At 43.4% G+C, this 16,697-nt stretch overlaps 1 protein-coding gene across 1 annotated transcript; it reads left to right on the top strand.

The window, feature by feature from the left end:
• The first annotated feature begins 576 nt into the window (after positions 1–576).
• On the top strand, positions 577–2,206 carry LOC100668125 (transcription elongation factor A protein-like 3). The gene has a single exon (XM_003422033.3). The coding sequence runs from the start codon at positions 996–998 to the stop codon at positions 1,797–1,799; it is 804 nt and encodes a 267-aa protein (XP_003422081.2). The 5' UTR covers positions 577–995; the 3' UTR covers positions 1,800–2,206.
• Positions 2,207–16,697: the final 14,491 nt, after the last annotated feature.

Raw genomic sequence — 16,697 nt, 5'->3', positions numbered from 1 at the left:
CCTCGCAACGCTCGGGTCCGGCGCTGGCGCAACAGCTTCCTGAGCGGCTGGGGCGGCGGGCGAGCAGGCTGCGGTGAGCTGAGGAGGCACCAGCCTTGCCAGGTTCTTCAGGTCAGTGTGGTTGGGACCCCGCCGGCAGACCTGGGCGGCGGTAGGGAGGTAGGAGCGGGCTCTGGAGTAGCGGGGGTGGGGGATGGGAGAGGCGAAGGGATGGGGAGCACCTGAGGGGACCGGGAGCATCTCCGGGGACGGGAAGGAAAGGAATGGGGTGCACCTGAGAGGAGAGGAAGGGATGGGGAGCATCTGGAGGGACTGGGAGCACCTCGGGGGACAGGAGTGGCATGGGCAGGTGTCGGGGAGGACCCTGCAGTGCCCAGCCTGCCTTCTCGACCCTCCTCCTCTGCGCCCTCCATCTTTTTTAGAGCCTGGAATGGGGGGAGCGCCCCCGCAGTGCGACAGCGAGACGTAGACAGATTCTGGAAATACCCCTTTCAACCCCCATTCTGCGCCTAGGAGGAAAGACTGACCTCCGAGAAAAGGTGGTGGAGTAGGGCAGATTGCCTCCAGGGGAGGGGGACACTGAAACCTAAAATTTGGAAAACATCCTCGTCTGGCGTGCGAGGCCTGAAAACAAATGGCGGCTGGGGGGCGGGGAGGTGGGGGAGTGAATCATTGGGTGAGGAGGCCCGGATTCAGGAAAGGACCCTTGTCACTGTGCGTCTACCGAGCGCCCTGCCTGTCTCCTGTCTGTCTGCAGGTCTGGACGTCTGTTGTTCCCAGCACTCTGTGAAGCTAGAAAAGGAGAAGCCTGTCCAGAAGCCCTGCAGGTCTATGAGAGGGGGGCACTGGCCGTGGACCTGGGGCTGAGGGGAGTGTGGAGGGCAAGGGCTGGGCAGAGTTTGGGTACCCCACAACTCTCCAACACATACACACACACAGCCTCCCTCTCTGGGAGTAGAGATGGTGACAGGGCCTGTCTGGGAAAGTGTTGGCTCATGTGTGTGGTAGGAGGGGAGGCGGGGGCGGGTAAGGGGCGGGCAGAAGGCACACTTGGAAGGTCAGGCCAGGTTAAGGGAACCCTGACGAGGGCCCAGATCTATCGGGACCTGTGCTTTACTCCTAAGTCCTCAGTCTCCCTTGTTTCCTTCCATCTCCCCCGTCCCCGCCCTCACCCCTCAAGACAAGAAAAGGAGAATCTCAACATGGAAAAAGTCTACCGTGAAAATGAAGGAAAGCTGGACAATGAAGGAAAATCAAAAAGCCAAGTAGAGCCGGAAGATGAAGGAAAGTCGGAAGAGGAAGAAAAGGCAGAAGTGGCGGGGCAGCCAGAATACCAGGGGAAGCTAGAGGATGAGGGAGAGCCAGGTGATGAGGGAGAGCCAGAGGGAAGGAAAGAAAAGCAGGGAAAGCCAGGAGATGAAGGGAAGCCGCAAGATGAGGGCAAGCTGAAGTCTGAGCGAAAGCCAGAGAGCGAGCCCCGGGCTGCTGAAAAGCGCTCGGCTGAAGATTACGTGCCCCGGAAAGCAAAAAGGAAAACGGACAGGGGAACGGATGACCCCCCCAGGGACTATCAGGAGGATTTACATGAAAGGCACTTGAGCAGTGAGGAGATGATGAGAGAATGTGGTGATATGTCAAGGGCTCAGGAGGAGATAAGGAAAAAACAGAAAATGGGTGGTTTCCATTGGATGCAAAGAGATGTCCAGGATCCATTCCCCCCAAGGGGTCAGCGGGGAGTCAGAGGAATGAGGGGCGGAGGTAGGGGCCAAAGAGGCTTACATGACATCCCATACCTTTAATGCCTTTGGCTTTCAATTCTGATTCTCCCATGAGAATATTGGCAGCCCCGCTTTCCCTGGCAGGCATTTGCCAGGCTCTGTGCTCTAACCTACGCTGATACTTGGCTTTAGGTGTCACTCTTGTTACCAGCAGCCTTTGACCCCACTGCAGCCTCTGTGTTTCAGTAGGGGATTTTCACCCATGTGCATGAAAGAGATGTTCATGGTACCTTGTAAAGTATTAATAAAACACAGTTTGCAGAACCGCATGTATGGTATCAGTCCATTTTTATAAAATTATGTATCTGCATGATACATCTAAGCACAGGGGAAACTATGAATGTGTGTACACTAGAAAGTCGGCAGTGGTCATTCCTGTGTGATGGCCAATAATAGGTCTTGCATGTACTCAAAAATGAGTCCAATCAACTGATAGTTTGAGGTACCCCCATGCCATTCCTCTGCTGGTGTGCCCCATTCCCATGTCTTCTCCTGGGTCTAACCATGTCAGGTGGGCACTGCTGCCCCTTCTGGTTCCTCTACTGTCCTCTGGCTCCCACCAAGTGATTCTTTTCTTTGTTTGCTCACCTCCATTTTTTTTCCTGAAAGGATATGGATTATGTCTGTCATAAAAAAATAATAAAACCAGAAAGCAATACATGATAAGCAATCGAACTGTGCAGTAAGCTTATGAGGGCAATGGAGACACTTAAAAATCTTGTCAGAACGAAAAATGACAGGTAAAAGTCACATCATCTCTGAGACCTGTAGCTGGAGGAATCCACCTGGCAGTTATTACAGGTCCACTGCTGTAAGAGTCAGTCTCGTCATCCGTGAAATGAGGATAATCTTTGCCTCACAGGACTGTAGAGTGGATCAGGTGAGGTACTGAGTATGTGAGCTGTGTTGAGACTTGGTCCCATCAGACATTCAGGGAAGGATGGACTTCTACACCATTCCCATGCACTAGCAGTAATATGGATGGAATCAGACACTTGAGGGAGAGTTGAGAAAGGTCTCAACTGTACTCAGGAACAAATTCAGGCAGCTGAGAGGTGGGTGCTGCTCTCTGCTGGTCACTGTGCCCTTTCTCCTAGGTCCAGTACCCTCTACTGATAGCTACTGATGGGCTAGAGACTTTAAAGCTTCAATTTCTATGGAGTCTCTGGTGAGGCAATGCCCACTCATCCTATAGAAGTGTGGATAAAACTCCTCTCCTCACTTTAGAGTTATAGTTAGCTCAGTTATCCTCCCAATGCTGCTTTCTGATTTTTTTGGGGGGGTGGGGGTGTAGGGTAATGCCGTTCAGCTATATGCATCCCCTCCTAATGGAATCAGCTTTGCTCTTCCCTGAAGCATGCTGGGGATGAATTTGGGATGGACTCAGGCTAAGGTACAAGGCTGGGAGTGGCATGACTGGGCCAAGGCCAAGGCCAAGGCCAAGGCCAAGACCAAGGAATGCCTTAGCAACAAGAAGGAAAACATCTGGGCCTAGACATGAAGTCCCTGGGAGCACTGGCTACCCAAGGACATGGGAGAAAAACAATGAGCCTTGGTCTCAGCTGAAGTGGTATATAAGCTTGGGTCCCTTGCTAGGTGGTTGCAGAGTGCTAAACTGGTCCAGCTGCTACCCTGGGCCTTGGTCTTGTAAGCAAGCTTCCCAAGTAAACCAACCATATGTCATGATCACTGGTTCCAGAGTCTTTCTTCGGTCTCTTGGAGATTCCACTGACCTTGGGTTCAGGTGCCGCTGAGTTGTTACCCAACAGGGGGGCAATGAGCCTTTACATGTATTTTGTTGAATTGTGTGTATATTTGTATATGTTAACATCCTCCAGAGCTTTGAACTGGTTTGTTTTGGTTCGAACCCTGCTGAGAACTGGCATTTCCACTCCAGATATACTAAATCAGAATCTACATTTTTATAAGATCCCCTGGCGATTCTTATATATAATAAATTTTAAGAACCACTGCCCTGCTAGTGGTCCTCAGAATTGGTCCCTAACCAGCAGCATTAGCATCACCTGGGAATTTGTTAGAAATGCAAATTCTTAGCAGAGGTTCGAACCAGAATGAACAAGTTCAAAGTCCTGATATTCCCACCACCAGCTTCAGATATCGTGGCCAGGAAAACTATCTGAATGATAAAGGCTGTGCTGTTCTCATGGGTTAATATGTTGTCTGCAGACTCTCATTCCTAGGTAGAGTTCGCTCTCAGGAAACTCTTTTTAGGCTACTCTTTAGCAAGTCAGCAGACCATCTACACATGTGATTTTCAGAGCCCTGTTATTGAATGTGTGGTCCGTGGACCAGCTGCATCAGCATCATCTGTGAGCTAATTACAAATGCATAATCTCAGGATCTTAATTTTCACAAGATCCCCAGGTGATTCCTATGAATGTTAACGTTTGAGAAGCATGGGTTTAGAGGAGACTCTTCTCAAGCTCTCTACTCCCACTTCCCACATGAAATATGCCGTGTGCCTAGAAGGATAAATATATGTGCTATATAAGATACAAGGAGTCCTGGTGGCATGGTGGTTAAAGTGCTCAGCTGTGAACCAAAAGGTCAGTTGTTCGAAACCACCAACCACTCCACAGAAGAAAGATGTAGCAGTCTGCTTCTGTAAAGACTACAGCCTTGGAAACCCTATGGGGCGGTTCTACTCTGTCCTATAGGGTCACTATGGTTTTGGTATATAAGATACACATGACGAGTTATTAAATGGACCTGTGCTTGTCACATTGCAGCTGTTCCCACTTTCATATTAGCAGATCTTGAAATCAATCCAGTAGGTCAAGACCTGTATTCATTAATGAAGTAGAATAGAAAAAGTCAAACAGAGCCAAATAGATAATATCAGATTGCATCGCAGGTAGTAAGGGTGAGTATTGTTTCATGAAACGTCTATCTCAGTTATGTACGTATATATCTGTGTACACTCTGAGTTCTCATGAAAAATGTATTTCTGACTGGGCTGCAGTTTTTAAAAATTAAGAAACACTGCATTGGACTCTACATCTCAAAACATAACCTTCCATACTTACATTCCTAGTGCCCAGCACTAGGTGCTGAATAAAGGTGTAAATAATAGTGGCTGAATCAGGAGCCCTGAGTTTTTCAAGTTTAACCTCAGTCTACATAAATAACATTGGACAAATAACTTCAATTCTCTAGCAGGGTTTACTTTCATTTCCAAAAGGAGCAGAGAGTCGTGGGATTCACAGGCTGGACAGGGCCTACTGCAGTTCACAGCCAAAGCTGCCATTAGGAAGGAATGCACACGTGGCAGCACTAGGGAGAGCTCCTGGAATGGAGCAGGTAGAGTGCTCAATCTCAGGAAGACAGGCTCTACAAAGTGTGAAACGAAACAACTGTGGAATCTGTGCTGTAAAGAGACCCAGTGGAGGGCTCCGTATATGTCACAGGGGCGCAGCCTCAAAAGGGGGGCAAAAGCATGCCTGCCAGGGTGGGAGGTCAGGGGTAGGGGATACCTTGGAGGAGCAACAGTTGAGTACATGCCTGCAGATGATCTTGCTCCACCTAGCTTAAGGGAATTAAGACCTTACTTTTTACAGACAACATATATCATATTGATTTTTTGCTTGTATTCCATATGGTTCCCAGTTTTGAGTGGTACCCAGAGCAAAATAAATAATCTACTGCAGGTCCAGGCTGTAGGGCAAGCTTCTCTGCCATTTCAGTCTCATGACCTTGCACACCCAATTGTATTGTATTTGTGCTAGACAGAAAGGCTCTCTGAAGTTTTTGCAAGCCCCAAGAGGAGAACTACAGTTCACATCCTTAGAGTTATGGAGCAACACCATGCCCTCTTCTCTTGGCAACTAGTCTCCATTTGAGAAGTTGCTCCTGGCTTGCTACCAGACTCTGGTAGAGACTCAACACCTGACCATGAGGTATCACTTTTCTGCACAAACAAGCCTCCCATTATGAGCTTGCTGTTATCTACTCTATTGAGGGATAAAGTTGGGTGTGGGCACCAGCTTTCCATCATTAGTTGCAAACGGCTTTTAAGAAATCAGGCCTAAGTCCAGAAGGCACAAGTAAATTACATGAGCAGGTGGGTCTGAGTGATTGATTTACTCTGCTCATGTGCACTGATTAAAAGTTTGACTGGCTGGTCAGGGACTTGGAGTGAACTAAATTGGAAAATGGATGAGGTGATGTGAGGAATAGGTTTTTAGATGGACTACTCATAAAGGGCACAGACAGTGAAGATATTTGTGTCCCATGATGTAATAGTTTTCTGTTGTGTAACAAATTACCACAGCCTAAGCAGCTTTAAACAACACCCATTTATTAGCTCGCAGTTCTGTAGGTAAGAAGTCTGGCATCACGTGTCTATGTGCTCTGCTCATGGTCTCACAAAGCCAAAATCAAAACGTCAGCCAGACTGAGTTCTCATCTGGAGGCTCTGGGGAAAAGCCTTTTTCCAAACTCATTCAAGTTGTTTTCAGAATTCAGTTCCTTGCAGCTGTAGGAATGAGGTGGCTAATTTGTGCTGCCTGTCAGCTAAGGAGCCCTGGTGGCACAGTAGTCAAGGTAACTGAAAGTCTGCTAACTGAAAGGTTGGCAGCTCAACCCACCAGCCACTCTATGTGGCAGTCTGCTTCCATAAAGATTTACAGCCTTGGAAACTCTACAGGCCAGCTCTGCTCTGTTCTACAGGATCACTATGAGTTGGAATCGACTCAATGGCAGAGGGATAATGGTCAGTTAGTCTGTTCTCAGCTCCTAGAAGTCACCTGGCTTTCCTTATCGTGTGGCCTCTCCATCTTTTAGCCAGCAATGGGGAATCCTTCTCATGCTTCTAATCTCTGACTTCTCTGCCTCTGTCTCTAGACCCATATTTAAAGGGATGATGTGATTAGGTCAGACCCAGCCAGATAATTTTCCTACCTTAAGGTCAATTTATTTGGAACCCTAATTACATCTACATAATCCCTTCACAACAACCATCTGGACTTTCAGCTCTGAGTCTGATCTTTGAGTCATCCTTCCTTTATTATTATTATTTTTAATGAAAGGTAGCATGTGTTCCCAGCTAAGTAGTTTTATTAGCCTGCTTCCCTCCTGGAGAATTTTAGGGTTCCTGTAGTTGTCTCTCATTTTGTACTTTGTCTCTTTCATGCCAAGCTAGCAGTGTTTTTGTTGATATAATTTTCTTAAGAATCTTGTGGATCTTGCGTGAATTGCAGTGGTGTCACTCCATTAGACAAAATCTACGCCCACAGATCTTCTTAAGATCATCTTTATTTTTGGCTCCTGCTGGGGTGGCTGAGTATGGCTGCTCTCAGTTATTAAAGGCTGTTCACATTCCTTGCCACATGTGCCTCCCATCTTTAAGCAAGCAGTGGCGTGTTAAATCCTTCTTGTGCTTTGAAACTAACTTCTCTGTTTGATTTTTGACTCTTTACTTCCTAGAGGCCCTCCAGTTTGGTTGAGAGAATCTATGAGGCATACATTTGATCTCTTGAAAGTGACCGTTGTGCGACTGAATCCTCTGTTTTTTTTTTTTTTTAATCTTTCTGAGGTTTCAGCAAAAGGTTGTACCAGCCACACCCTCAGCTTTTTCCCTAGGCTACACTTTCAGAAGGAATCTCTTAAATTTAGTGTCTTTTGCCACGTGGGCAGGCTGAGAATTTCCCAAATCATCACGCCCTCATTCCTTTTTGCTTGACAGGTATTCCCTCAATTTACTTCTCTCATCTCCCATTTTACTAGAAATAGCAAGAAGAAACCAAGCCATATCTTAGCACTTTGCTTAGAAATCTCCTCAGTTAAATGTCCAAGTTCTTCACTTACTAGGTTTAATTTCCACATAATTATGGGTGACGATTTCGCTAAGTTTTCTGTCAATGCATATAAGGCTCTCCCTTCCTCCAGTTTCCAGTAACAAGTTCTTTACACCATTCTGGACCCTCACTAGCAGGGTCTTAATTGTGCTTATTTCTACTTACAGTCTATTCAAGGAAATCTAGGATTTTTCTCTTATGTTCCTTAAAATTATCCCAGCTTCCATTTACTTCCCAGTACCAAAGCCAATTCCACATTTGTAGGTATTTGGTACTGTCATTATTAGTTTTCTATTGCTGGGTAATGATTACTTCAATCTAAGCAGCTTTAAAACAGCACCCATTTATTATCTGACAATTCTGTAGGCCAGAAGTCTGGCTTCTATGGTGTCATTAAATAAAAAGACAAGAATAAATATGCATAGAGAAAGTAACATTCTTTGGTGGTTACCAGGGATGGGAGGGGGAAGGAGGGGGAATTGATTTCTAGATAGTAGACATTTGTTATTTTTGATGATGGGAAAGGTATGGGTGAAGTCTACACAACTTGACCCAGGTAAATGATGACATGAAGAAGAACACAAGAATAAGAGATGATTTTGGTTAATGCTATAACATATACAATTTTGCAACAACAGCAATTACAACCAAAGAATATGTGTGTGGTTACATAGGTTGATATGTATGCATATATGTGTACAGGAAGGCACATGTGAGTCTATGAGTGTGCATGTATAGGTGTATCTGTAGGCATATGTATATACACGTCTGTGTGTGATACATATATATTCATATATATAATAAAGCACATGAGGGCACAGTTATGGATACTTCTTAGACATAACCAAACACCTAATGGGATTGGTTTATTGGGTTCAAAGGCTTAGGACCATAGTCTCGTGGGACAACTCAGTTAATTGGCATAAGATAGTTCATAAAGATAATGTTCTGCGTACTAGTTTGGTGAGTAGTGCCTGGGGTCTTAAAAGCTTGCAAGCGGCCACCTAAGATACAACTATTGGTCTCTACTTTTCTGGAGCAAAAGAGAAAGAAGTAAACCACTGACTCAAAGAGGAAACTAGTCTATAGGACTAATCGCCCACACAAAACATGGCCTCATCTATCCTGAGACCTGAAGAACTAGATAGTGCCTGGCTACCTACTGGCACCACCGTTCTGACCAGGGACACCATAGATTGTCCTGGATAGAATAGGATAAAAATGTAGAACAAAACTCAAATTCCTAAAAAAGGACAGACTTACTAGACAGGTAGAGACTAGAGGAACCCCCAAGACTATCCCCTGAGATACCTTTTAAACTGGGTATTGAAGCCACTCCCAGAGGTCACCTTTCAGCCAACTAACAGAATGGCTTATAAAATAAACAATATCACCCATGAGTACTATGCTCCTTTAAATAATCATGCATATGAGACCAAATGGTCAACACATTTATCTTAAAGCAAAGATGAGAAGGTAAGGGGGAGATTGGGAGCAAGGAAGCTAGATTAATGGAAATAGAACAACCAGAATGGAAATAATAAGAATGCCAACACACTGTGAAAAATGTGACCAATGTCTCTGAACAATATGTATAACCAAAAAAAAAGAAAAAAAACCAAACCCATTGCTGTTGAGTCAATTCCGACTCATAGTGACCCTACAGGACAGAGTAGAACTGCCCCACAGGGTTTCCAAGGAGCACCTGGCAGATTTGAACTGCCAACCTTTTGGTTAGCAGCCATAGCACTTAACCACTACCCCACCAGGGTTTCTGAACAATATGTATAGAAATTGTTAAATGGGAATCTAATTTGCTGTGTAAACTTTCACCAAAAGCACAATAAAATATTATATGTATATATAAAAAGAAGCCTGGCTTCTGATTTCCCTGCTCAGGGTCTCATGGTCTAAGTCAAGATGTCATTTGGACTGAATTCTTGTCTGGAGACTCAGGGGAAAAGTCTATTTCCAAGCTCATTCTTGTTGGCAGAATTTAGTTCTTTTTACTGTAGGACTGAGGTCCCCATTTCCTTGTTGGTTATCCACTGGTAGGCACTTTCAGCTTTTAAAAGCTTCCCACATTCCTTGCTACATGGCACCTTCCATCTTTAAGACAGCAATTGTACATTGAATTGTTCTGCTGCTTTGAATCTCTGACTTCTCTGTCTCTGACCTCTGGGCCCATCTTGAAGGGGCTCATGTGATTAGGTGAGACCTGCCTGGATAATATCCCTATCTTAAGATCAACTGATTTGGGACCTTAATTACAGCTGCAAAATCTTTTCACAGCAACACATAGATTACTGTTTGATTGAATAACTGGGGGAAAGTATATGCACACAAGAGGGTGGTAATTTTGGAGGCCATCTTAGAATTCTGCCTATCAAACATATGAATGTCCTCTAGATGGCATAAATTGTAAAGGAGACTCAAAATAATCTGCTGGATAAGAAAATCTATCTGGCAGATAACAGTGAGCATCTGTCTTCAATCACCATGATGCCTTATTCAATGGGCGCATACACTAAGTGGCCATGGTGACAGAGTTGGATACTATGATTGGGCTCTACAACATGGACTTCCTGTCACTAAGGGTGATCTGGCTACTGCCACTGCAGAGTGTCCAAAATTACAATGGCAGAGGAAAATGCTGAACCCTGTATTTGGCACCATTCCCAGGGAGAACCAGCTGTCTACTTAGTGGTAAGTTGATTATATTGGAGGGAGAAGAGTTTTTTTTCCTGATAGGAATAGATATCTATACCAGATAAAGAATTGCCTTTCCTGTGCACAACACTTGTGCCAGCATAAGAATGTCTTATTTGTCTAAATGGTGTCACACACAAAATCACTTCCAACCAAGGAACCCATTTTATTACAGAAGAAATTCACGTGAAATTTACTAGTCTTTCTCTGTTTCTCATCATCTAGAATCTGTTTCTTGAGTAGTTTGATGTAAAGGCCTACTGAAGTTTCAGTTATTGGTCCAGCTGGGGGAACAAGCAAGGCCAAGGTGGTGCATTACCAGATATGGTATATGCTTTAAACTTGCAACAAATATATGGTAAGTTTTCCTCCATAACCAGAATACACAGGTCCTAGAAATAACAGAGAGAAGTGGGAGTGGTTTTCCTCATGATTACACCTAATACGTTGTTGTTGTTCGGTGCTGTTGAGTCACTTCCAATTCATACAGACCTTACTTACAACAGAACAAAGCACACCTGGCCCTGTGACAGCCTCATGATTTGTTATAGTTGAGCCCATTGTTGCAGCCACTGTGTCAGTCCATCTCATTGAGGGTCTTCCTCTTTTTCACTGACCCTCTACTTTACCAAACATAATGTCCTTCTCTAGAAACTGGTCCTTCCTGGTAATTTGTCCAAAGTTCATGAGACAAAGTCTCTCCATCTTCGCTTCTGGGGACACCTAATTGGTCAATATTATACGTAACACCTAATATAACTAATATATTTTTTTCATTTACTATCCCTCCAGTCTTACTTAGGATTAACTGATGAGGAGGCCTGAGTTCCCTAAGAGGAAACACTTCCACAGACAGAGAGTCCATGGTTCCAATAAATTGGAAACTGGACTGCTCCCACCCTTTCTAAATTCCTCATTCCACTGAGGTAACAGGTAGAGCAGGGGGGTCACTGTATTGTCTGGAGTGATTGGTCATTATAAGCAAGAGGTTTGGGACTGCTGCAACATAATGGGGGCAGGGAGAACTCTTGCCCTGGGATTCACTGGAGACATTCTTGGTATTCCCTTGTCCCAAAGCCTTGGTCAATGGAAAATTGTGACAACGTCCATGGCTTTGGCCCTCACTGAGGTTTTTTAAAAGATAGTTATCTTTTATTTTTTTATTGTGCTTTAAGTGAAAATTTACAGAGCAAATTAGTTTCTCATTAAACAGATAATACACAAATTCTTTTTGACATTGTTTGCCAACTTTGTGATGTATCAACACTCTCCCCTTCCCCACCCCAGATTCCCCATTTCCATTTGTCCAGTTTTCCTGTCCCTTCCTGCCTTCTTGTCTTTGCTTGTGGGCTGGTGTGCCCATTTAGTCTTGTATACATGATTGAACTATGAAGCACGTTCTTCACGTGTGTTAAGGTTGGCCCTGTAGACCTGTCTAATGTTTGGCTGAAGGGTGAGTCTCAGGAGTGACTTCAATACTGAGTTAAAAGGGTGTCCGGGAGCCATACTCTTGTTGGATATGTCATAGTGGTAGGGCAAGGGCCGGCAGTAAGGGGGCGGTGGTGGCATACATGGCTAGGTGGGGTGGGGGGGAGAGAAAGAAAAGAAAATAGAGAGAATGAAACAAAAGAACAAAAAAGGTAGCCAGCAGGTAGAGATGGGGCAGACCTATTTATGTGCGGGAGACCTGGTGGAGCAGTGGTTAACAGTTTGGCTGCTAACCAAAAAGTTGGCAGCACGAATCTACCAACCACTCCTTGGAAACCCTGTGGGGCAGTTCTACTCTGTCCTATACGGTCACTATGAGCTGGAATTGACTTGATGGCAACAGGTTTGGTTTTTGGTTTTTTATCAGATAGTTCCAGTACCTTTTCTTCTGCCAGAAGGTGATCTGGTGCTTTATTCTGGTGGCTTACTGGAGCCATCTTGTCCTGTTTTTTAAAATATGTTTTGATATTGTCTGTTCTCTACAAGACATTCAGGTATTATTTTCTTTGTTTAGTGATTGTAGGTTTTTTTTTCTTGCTTTTTTGTTTTGGTCAGGTGAGCCGGGCATGCTTTTTTGCTAGCTTGTCTTTGGGCACCACAGTTCTTACGACCTTGTCTGGGTGTTTAGAGCTGGTTGCTCAGCTATGGTGCAGCAGGACAGGTCTGGGGCGGGGGACGGGTGAAGATGGGTCATTTGTCTGTGGCGTGAACTGGGCGGGAGCTGAAGTGGGGTCACAGTGGGGCCGTGGGCAGTGGGTGGCGTGGGGGTCCTAAACTGGCAGGGAAGAGCCTGGGGTCTGGGCCAGATCTCTTGGGTCCATGGCTGGTAGGGCAGAGAGGTAGGAGGGGACGCCAAGGCAGGGACAGAAGGGGCTAGATGGAGGAGGGTGATAGGGTGGGTTGGTACTGTGGTTCCCAGCAGTCTGGGTTGCCAGGATGGGATGGTTATAGCCGCTGTTCAGCAGTGAGATGCAGGTTGTAGGAGCGTGCTCCAGTGGTTACTGGATGAGGGAGTCTGGCTCTTCCTTGAGTTGTAGCCAGCAAACGTGGTCTTACTTAGCCCTGGGTGTGTCCACGCCATACCTCTATCTCCTACTGGGAATTACATGGAGATCACTTTCTGCATGTGGGATTGTTGGCTTTATTTCAAGATGGACATGCTGAGTCATGCCGGTTGGCAGGGTGCCTCACTCCGTGTCCCTACTCCTTCACCATTTTGTCAGTTTCTTCTCCTCAGTGACTTCTGATCTAATACTTTATCCCTTCATTTAATGTTCTGGGTTCCAGGATTGATGTCTGTATCTGTTTTACTTGTTTTTTCCGGTCTTGGTTGCAGTGGGATGGCTTAGTGCATCTGTCTGCCGTCTTGGCTCTACCCCACTAAAAAAAACTTTATCGAGGTATAATTGACACAACATAAAATTCACCCATTTTAAGTGTACAATCTAATGATTTTTAGTAAATTTATCAACTTGTACACTTGGGCAACCTTACCACAATTCCACTGTAGAACATTTCTATTACCACAATAAGACCTCATATGTCCATTTTGGGCTAATCCCTAATCTCACTCCAGACCCATGCAAGCACTAATGTACTTTCTAGCTCTATAAACTTGCCTTTTCTGGGCAAATTATATATATTGAATCATCCAATAATTGACTTCTACCACTGAGCATAACGCTTTTGAGAGTCATCCATGCTGTAGCATGTGTCAGTACATCATTCCTTATATTTGCTGAATAAAGTTTCATTGTATGGATATACCACGTTCCATTCATCTATTCTTCAGTTTATGGACATATGAGGGGTTTCCTCCTTTTGGTTATTACGAATAACACTACCAAGGAGGGTAAAATTTTCTCTCTACATATGACTTTAGCTAAATTCCATAAGATTTAAAATATCATATTTCCATTATTGTTCATTTACAATTAAATTCTAATTTTCATTTTAGTTTCTGGTTTGACCCAGGGGTTATTAAAATTGTTCCTGTTAGTTTCCAAATATATTGGAATTTTCTACTTATGTTTTTAGTATTAATTTCTAGTGTAATTCCAATGTGGTCAGAAAACCTACTTTGTATGATTTCAGTCCTTTAAAGTTAGTTATTGTCCTACACGTGATCAGTTTTGGTAAATGTTCTGTGCACTTGATATATATTCTGTAGATCTTAGGTGTAGCGCTTAACACATGTCAATTATGTGAGTTTTGTTAATCATATTGTTCAAATTGCCAGCATAATTATTGATTTTCTTCTCATATTCTATCAGTTACTAAAAGAGGTATATTAAAATATTCCACTATAATTGTGTTCACTTATTTCTCCTTTTAGTTCTGTCCAATTTAGTTTGTATATTTTTCTCTCTTTTCTTGCCTTCTTTTGGATTAATTATGCTTTTTTCATCATTATTTTCCCTATTAGCATGTGTATTTTTCATTCTTTTACTATTCTTTTAGTGGTTGTCCTGGAGATTACAAAATGCATATTTAACTTATTTATAATCTAATAAAAATTAGTCCTTTTATACCACATTTGCCACTTTCAGGACAATGAAAAAAAAATAAAGAAAATTTTAACTCCATTTGCCTACTCTATTTTTTTGTGCTATTGTTTTATTGTTCTCATGTTTTAAAATCATGTGAGACATTATCCCATGAGACATTATCCATCATTGTTGCTTTTTCACTCAATTAAAAAAAATTTTATTGTGCATTAGGTGAAAATTTACAGAGCAAACTATTTTCCCATTTGATAGTTTGTACATAAAGTGTTCCATGACATTGGTTTCATTCCCTACAATGTGTCATCTCTCTCCCCCTTTCCATGCTAGGTTACCCGTTTCCTTTCAGCCTGGTTTTCTACCTTCTCATATTTGCTTTTGGGCAAATGTTGCCCTTTTGATCTCATATAATTGATTGTTCTAAGGAATACGTTCCTCTCGGGTGTTATTGTTTATTTTATGTGCCTGTCTATGGTTTTGCTGAAAGGTGGTCTCCAGGAATGGCTTCAATTCCAGTTCAGAAGGGTGACTTAGGACCATAGTCTTAGGAGTTCCTCCAATCTCTGTCAGACCAGTAGGTCTGGTCTTTTTTGAGAATTTGATATTTTGTTCTGCAATTTTTCTCCCATTTTTTCCAGGACACTCTGTTGTGATCCCAGTCAGAGTGGTCAGTGATGGTAGTTGGGCACCATCTAGTTTTTCTGGCCTAGGGTCATGTAGGCTGAGGTTCAGGTGGCCCATTAGTCCTTTGGTTCTTTGGTTTTCTTAATTCTCTTTTGCTCTGGATGTAAGAGACCAATAGTTGTATCTTAGATGGCCACTCACAAGCTGTTAAGACTCCAGATGCTACTCACCAAAGTAGGATGCAGAACTCTGTCTTTATGTTGTGCCAATTGACAGAGATATCTCCTGAGTCTATAGTCCTTTGCCTTTGAGCCTGGGAGCTTTGTCTCTTGAGATGTTTGGTTATGACTAAGAAGTTGCCCTAGCTGTGGTTCTTGTGTGCTCAATAGGCAGTATTAATATATAGGCAGCACCTACAATTATGTATGTAGAAACATCCACTATCAAACCTGCATCTGCAGGTGGGAGTGCTCCCTTATATCCTCCCACACCTCTTGGTATATTTATCTCCCTATGTATCCATTTGTAATTTAGTTTTTTTTTTTTATTGTTGCAGGATTGTCTATGGTATAGTATTTACCATTGTTGCCCTTTGTTCTTCTGTTCCTTTCAGTGTCCTCCCATGCCTTGGTCATGTTTTGCTGATTACCCCCATATTGTGTATTGCCTTTCACTTCACCAATGTTAACAAGTGTCTTCTGTTTTCAAGCGTGTTCTTCCCTTTTGGTTTTCTATCTCCAGCTCTTTGCACATGTCGTTATAATACTTTGCCTTCTTGAGCCGCCCTTTGAAATCTTCTGTTCAGTTGTCTTACTTTGTCATTTCTTCCTTTTGCTTTAGCTGATCAACGTTGGAGAGCAACTTTCAGAGTCTCCTCTGACATCCATCTTGGTCTTTTCTTTCTTTCCTGAATTTTCGATGACCTCTTGCTTTCTTCATGGATGATGACCTTGATGTCATTTCATAACTTTTCTGGTCTTCAGTCATTAGTGTTCAACGTGTCAAATCTATTCTTCAGATGGTCTCTAAATTCAGGTGGGATATACTCAAGGCCGTATTTTGCCTCTCGTGGACTTGGTCTGATTTTCTGCAGTTTCAACTTAAACTTGCATATGAGTAATTGATGGTCTGCTCCACAGTCGGCCGCTGGCCTTATTCTGACTGATATTGAGTTTTTCCATCATCTCTTTCCACAGATGCAGTCAATTCGATTCCTGTGTATTCCATCTGGCGAGGCCTATGTGTATAGTTGCCGTTTATGTTGGTGAAAAAACATATTTGCAATGAAGAAGTTGTTGGTCTTGCAAAATTCTATCATTTGATCTCCAGCATTGTTTCTATCACCAAAGCCATATTTTCCAACTTTCACATTTCAATCACCCGTAATTATCAATGCATCCTGATAGCATGTTCAATCAATTTCAGACTGCAGAAGCTGATAAAAATCTTCAATTTCTTCATCTTTGGTCTTGGTGGTTGCTGCGTAAATTTGAATAATGCTCGGAGTTTTTCAAGCTGAAAGAAGTGAAGAAAAAATTCCAGCCTCAAGTTACAATAGTGAATGATTCTATGGGGAAAATATTCAATAACACTGAAAGCATCAAAAGAAGATGGAAGGAATACACAGAGTCATCATACCAAAAAGGATTAGTCAACGTTCAACCATTTCAAGAGGTAGCATATGATGAGGAACCAATGGTAATGAAGGAAGAAGTCCAAGCTGCCCTGAAGGCATTGGCGAAAACAAGGCTCCAGGAATTGATGGACTATCAATTGAG

The sequence above is a fragment of the Loxodonta africana genome, chromosome X (genome assembly GCF_030014295.1).
Source record: "Loxodonta africana isolate mLoxAfr1 chromosome X, mLoxAfr1.hap2, whole genome shotgun sequence".
Classification (NCBI taxonomy): Eukaryota; Metazoa; Chordata; class Mammalia; order Proboscidea; family Elephantidae; genus Loxodonta; species Loxodonta africana.
Note: the sequence above shows the minus strand (reverse complement) of the source record. Positions and strands in the feature narration are given on the sequence as shown.